This window comes from Pinus tabuliformis, chromosome Q (genome assembly GCF_031772625.1).
Source record: "Pinus tabuliformis cultivar Carrire ecotype Pingquan chromosome Q, CPIR1, whole genome shotgun sequence".
Lineage (NCBI taxonomy): Eukaryota > Viridiplantae > Streptophyta > Pinopsida > Pinales > Pinaceae > Pinus > Pinus tabuliformis.
The window spans coordinates 1,209,396,041-1,209,401,736 of NC_142296.1; the positions used below are offsets into that span (position 1 = coordinate 1,209,396,041).

The 5,696-nt window shown below is 39.6% G+C and overlaps 1 protein-coding gene across 1 annotated transcript; it reads right to left on the reverse strand.

Annotated features, from left to right (window-relative positions):
* Positions 1-1,316: 1,316 nt before the first annotated feature.
* On the reverse strand, positions 1,317-2,222 carry LOC149224130 (uncharacterized). Its single transcript, XM_089388091.1, has one exon. The coding sequence runs from the start codon at positions 2,220-2,222 to the stop codon at positions 1,317-1,319; it is 906 nt and encodes a 301-aa protein (XP_089244217.1).
* Between the last annotated feature and the right edge of the window lie 3,474 nt (positions 2,223-5,696).

Genomic DNA, 5,696 nt, shown 5'->3' on the forward strand with positions numbered 1-5,696 from the left:
GCCAAGATTTTTTCCCAGTGCACTTTTTGCCAGGGTTTGATTGTTAGAGGTGCTCCTAAATATCTTGATGGTAGACATCCTTTTCTGAAACCAAGTAAATTAGAGAGATGCTTCTGAATAGCTGGATGGGTGTGAAAGAAAAAAATCGTGGACTTGGAAAAATTAATTTCCATTCCCGACGCCTTGCTGAATAGATCAAGGATTTTCTTAAACGCCAGAGCCTCTTTCACCGTAGGGGTTCCATGTAACATCGTATCATCCACAAATTGTTGGTGTGTGGTAGCTGGAATGGATTGGAGAGGTTGAAGTCCCTTGATCTTCCCTTCTCTTTTCGCTCTGGCTATGAGTCTACTGAGTCCTTCCATGAGGATTACGAACAGGAAGGGGGAGAGAGGGTCTCCTTGTCTGATTCCACGAGTGGGTGAAAAGGGTTCAGAGGGGGATCCATTGACAAGGATCGAGAACCTGGAGGATTTAATAAGGGCTAGAATCCAATTGATCCATTGCTTGCAAAAACCGAAGGCTTTTAGAATGGCTTCTAGATATTGCCAGCTGACTTTATCATAGGCTTTCGATAGATCAAGCTACATTAACATCCCTGCTAATTTTCTAGTTTGAAGAGTGTGAACCATTTCTTGAGCTAGTAGAATATTATCTAAGATCTGTCTCCCTTCGACATACCCTGATTGCTCTTCTGATATGAGGCCAGGAAGAATTGGCTTCAGTCTATTAGCTATGACTTTTGATATGATTTTATAAATGACATTACACAGAGCAATTGGTCTAAACTTCTAAGGAGTGTTTGCTTCTTCCATCTTTGGGATAAGCGCTATAAAGGTGGAGTTAAGAGATTTGAGGATGGATCCAGATCGCCTAGAGTCCTCTACAACTTCCCAAACTTCATGTTTCACTATGTTCCAGCAAGCTTTGTAAAAATTAATGGTGAAACCATCCAGTCCAGGGGCCTTATCACTTGGCATGCTTCTGACTGCTTCTTCCACTTCCTCTAGGATAATTTCTCTGCTGAGGACTGAGTTCTGATCGTTGGTAATAGTTTTGGGAATGGCCGTAATGAGCTCCTTTATAGCATCCTCTCTGTTTGCTTGTGGTTCCTGGGCAATAATGCTGAAATGCCTAGTGAGTAAAGCCGCTATGTCTTGGTGATTTTTTAAAGTTTCCCCATTCTCATCCTTGAGTTCTAGTATTTTATTCGCACTCCTGTAATCTAGAGCAGATCTGTGAAAAAATTTGGTGTTCTGCTCACCCTCTTTTAGCCACCGTATTCTGGATTTCTGCTTCCAAAGAATTTTTTCCTGCTAACAGCGTGTATGCCACTGATGAGTTAGAGCTTTTTCTTGCTCTACAGACTCCTCACTGTTGTGTCCTGAAGCCCAAGCTTTGTGTATATGTTCCAGTTTATCTTCTATTAAGGTTTTCTCCTTAAAAATATCTCCAAACTCCATAATATTCCATTCTTTTATTTTGGCTTTAGTGTACTTTAATTTCTTCTGAAGATTAAACATTTTGGATCCCCTTCCAATCACAGGTTCAGACCACCATTTCTCCACAAGATTGAGGAAGTTGGGGTGTTCCAACCAAAATTTTTCGAATCTGAAAGGTTTATTCCTTGGAGTGCCGTGGATAGCTGCTATTAAAGATTTTGGCCAGTGGTCAGATCCTCCACTTGGAAGGATGTCTGAATCAACTAGAATACCATCCATAATGATGCTCTCAGAGATGAGGAATCTATCCAAACAAGAGGCAATCAACCTATCGCCACCTCGTCTATTATTCCAAGTAAAAGTGCCACTATTTGGTGGGATATCCACCAATTTAGCATTGTCAATGAAATTTGTAAATAATTCTGCATCCTTACTGAGTTTTCTTATTCCCCCTTTCTTCTCCAGAAGGGTATTTATCATGTTAAAGTCACCCCCCATTATGCATTTGGAATATGAATGCCTAGAAATCAAACTTAACGGAGAACTCAAAAAGGTCATTTTACCCTCTATCTTCTGCGGTCCATAAACATTTGTGCATAAGAAGGATTCAGAGTTACCTGTGGGTTGGGCTTCCACAACTATGAATGTTCTGGTTGCTTTTGCTGAGAGGACTTGAATCATCCTCGAGTCCCACATAGTGACTAAACCTCCTTCTCGACCCTGACTCTCTACTTCCATATAATCTATGTGATTACCGAGCTTCTTACTGATGTTAGCCATGCTAGTATTGCCGCATTTAGTTTCCTGAATGAATATGATGTCCGGTTTTTCTTTCTGAAATTTTCTTTTCAGAATTCTCTGCTTTGCTTAGCTGTTTAGCCCTCTTGCATTCCATGAAATGATTTTCATGATTAACTAGAAGAATTATTGGTAAGATGGGAAGGCATTTAGAGCCTTCATCTTCCCTGAGTTTATCATTATTATCCCTAGCTCCTGCAGAACTTCACCACTTGTTCTTCGGCCTCTCTTCTTCCTTTGCTTTGAGCTTGTTGAGTTGCAGAGAAGACTCTTTGGGTGGTTCCCAGCTCCTTTTGCTATACCTAACTTTCTACTTTGCCTTTCTAACTCCGCTTTCTGCCTTGCTATAAATAGATCATTGACCTTCCTGATCTCTTCTTCCGGTACATTTTCTATGCCTCGAGCTTTCCAGTTCTCGGCCATGACTGGTAGGTTCATCCCTTCCTGTGCTAGAACCTCCTCCAACTCTAAGTCATCGCTTCCTCCATCGCTGGTTAGCATGTCTGCATCCTCCTCTGGCTCTTCTGTTTGTTCCTTCATTTGGACTTCTTTGCTAATAATGGCTTCCTCTGCTTCTTTTATAGTTTGCCCGGCTTTTTCTGTTAGCCCTTCATTTAAAGTTAGAAATTTATTCAAATCCTCTGAGTCTGTATCTAACTCCAAGATTTCAAAAGTGTTACTGTGGTGACCTCGTTCTGTTTCTATTCTGTTTGTTCTTCTTCGGTTGGCTCTTTGTCTTATCTTTGGTTTTACAAAGTTATCTCTGCCTCTGTTTGCTTGCTCTGTTTTAGTAACTTCTTCTTGTTTATTCAAAGGGCATTCCCTCATTAGATGTCCATGCTCATGACATCTTCGACAGCGAAAAGGAATCTGTTCATAGTCTATTGCTTGGAAGTAATCCTCGTCCCTGTACTCTAGCCATAAACCCTCATGTAGAGCACCTGATACATCCATTTCCACGCAGATTCTTGCACACGAGGTGTATTTTCTTTGTATGGTCGCTTCTGAGGCTTTGATAAAAGTGCCCAGCTGATCCCCAATTTGTTTCAGAGCTGATAGACCCCAATAGTCTATGGGAAGAGAAAACAGGCGGATCCACACTGGTACCTGAGTGAAGGTTTCTTTTTCTGGAACAAAATTTGGTTTCCATGGTCGCATGTAGAGACCGGCTGAAGCTAAGAAATACGGGCCTCCATCAAAAATTTTGTCCTTGTCTTCTAGGTTGGTGAAAACTACAGTGAAGAAGCCTTTTGCTCCTAAGTGTAGTTTCACATCGCCCTTGGGTTTCCATTGTTGTCGTATCCATTGACATAATGCTCTTTCAGTTGGCCACAAGCCCATAAACTTGCAAATGACTGCATGCTCTGCCATGTGCTCTCGATATGCTTGAATCTTTGGATCTATTATGACAACTCTAAGGGTATCTGCTTTTTTAGGTTTGCAGGTTCCGCTTACTGTTGGGTTGCTGCTGGGGTTCGAGCTGGTTTCACATTCCGTTTCTTCTTTCCCCTGGGAGCCTTCCTTATGTTCCCCCTTTTCCTTTGACTGTTTTTCATTATTGACTGTAAGTTTTTGTCCTGTAGTGTCATTTTTTCCACTGTTCTCCAAACCCTCATTTCCTTTTCCTTTGACTTGTGGGTTGCTGCTGGGCTCTCTGACTTCTACTTGTTTTTTCTCCTTATTTTTCCCGTTGTTCTGCTTGAGCCTGTCATATCCTGAAATTCTGACTCCTTCCTGCGCTGTCTGCTTCTGCTTCTGCATGACTATTTGTTTAAAGGTAGGGGTCCCAATGGACCCCTCGTTGACCATCTGGAGGGTCAGTTCTTGTCCCCTTCTGAGTAAAACCGCTAGCCTCGATCTATTCGCTTCCAGCTCTGTGTCTGTAACAATTGCTCATAAACCCTGACCTAGAAACGCCGCCATCCTTCGTCCGATCCGTTTAGTTATTATCACATTAACATTTGTTCAAATTAAATCCTCCCTGCTAAATTAGATATAAATCTTCTAAAAAAATTAATTTTTCTTAAGAAAGCTTGTAACTCTTTAATGTTCCTAGGATGTTGTATTTGCAAGATGGCTTCTATTCTCGCAGGGCCTATTCTTATACCATCTTTTGAAATTATGTGACCTAACAACTTTCCTTCTTCTAACCCAAACAAGGATTTCTTGGGGTTTAAGGAGATTCCAAATTTCCCGCATTTAATAAAAACTTGTCTTAGATGATCCAAATGTTGATTGTCAGATTTTGAAAATACAGAAATATCATCCAGATATATCACAATGAAATCATGAATTTCTTTTGCAAAGGCTATATCCATAGCCCTCTGGAAAGTGGCTCCTGCATTCATTAGCCCAAAAGGCATTTTCACATACATAAATGTGCCCCAAGGAGTAGTAGAGGCAATTTTGGGTTGGTCATCAAGATGAACCAAAATTTGATTGTAGCCAGAAAACCCATCCAACAATGAGATTTTGGTTGATCCAACTACTCTCTGTAAAATGTGGTCCATTTTGGGGAGAGGGTAATTGTCTTTTAATGACACTTTGTTGAGGTTTCTGAGATCCACACAGAGTCTGATCTCACCAATTTTCTTTCTAGTTGGCACCAAGTTTGAGACCCAATTAGAAAATCTGATTGGTGTAATTATTTTGGCATCATCCATCCTCTAAATTTCTTTTTCAATTGCAGGTAATAAGACATGATTAATCCTTCTAAGTTTTTGTTTGAAAGGCTTTTGATTTTCCTTAATAGGAATTATGTGTTGGATGATGTTGGTGTCATAGGATTTGAGGTCCTCATAACTCCAAGCAAAGACATCTTGAAATTCTTTCAATAATTCAATGTACTTCACCTTTTTAGTTGGGGGTAATGATTTTGAAAGTTTGATTAGTTTATGATTTTTATCGGTGCATATATTACATTCCTCTATATCAAACTTTAAAGGTTCCATTTTAGGTTTCCTAGGAACAACATTTGAATCAAATAAATCTTCTAGAGGGTTTAATCCCTTTGGTAAGAAATTATCTTTGAGATTAATTACTTCGGTTTCTTCACTGATTATTTCATCAATTTCAATTTTCTCTAGATTATCTACCTCTAATTTCATAAATTTAGTAGGGTTGAGTCTATCTAGTTCATCACCTTCTATCTCATTTATTTCTATCTTATCCTTAGTGTCGGGATCTATGGATGTATCAGTGTCTATATTGTTATTTACAAACTCTTCTTCTGAAAGTAAAAAGTTATTTATCTATTCGTCATCAGAAAATATTTGCCAATTTTTCAAATTATCTGGAATTGCAGGTCTATGCCTAACTTCAACAGTGTATTGATGATTAGGTTGGAAGGGTAATTTGCAGGTGCTGGCAAACATTGCTAAACTATGGGCTTGCATATTGTGTTTTCTAGGGATTACTGCAAGCTTTGTTTCTAAGAAAGTGTTAAGTATTTCTACA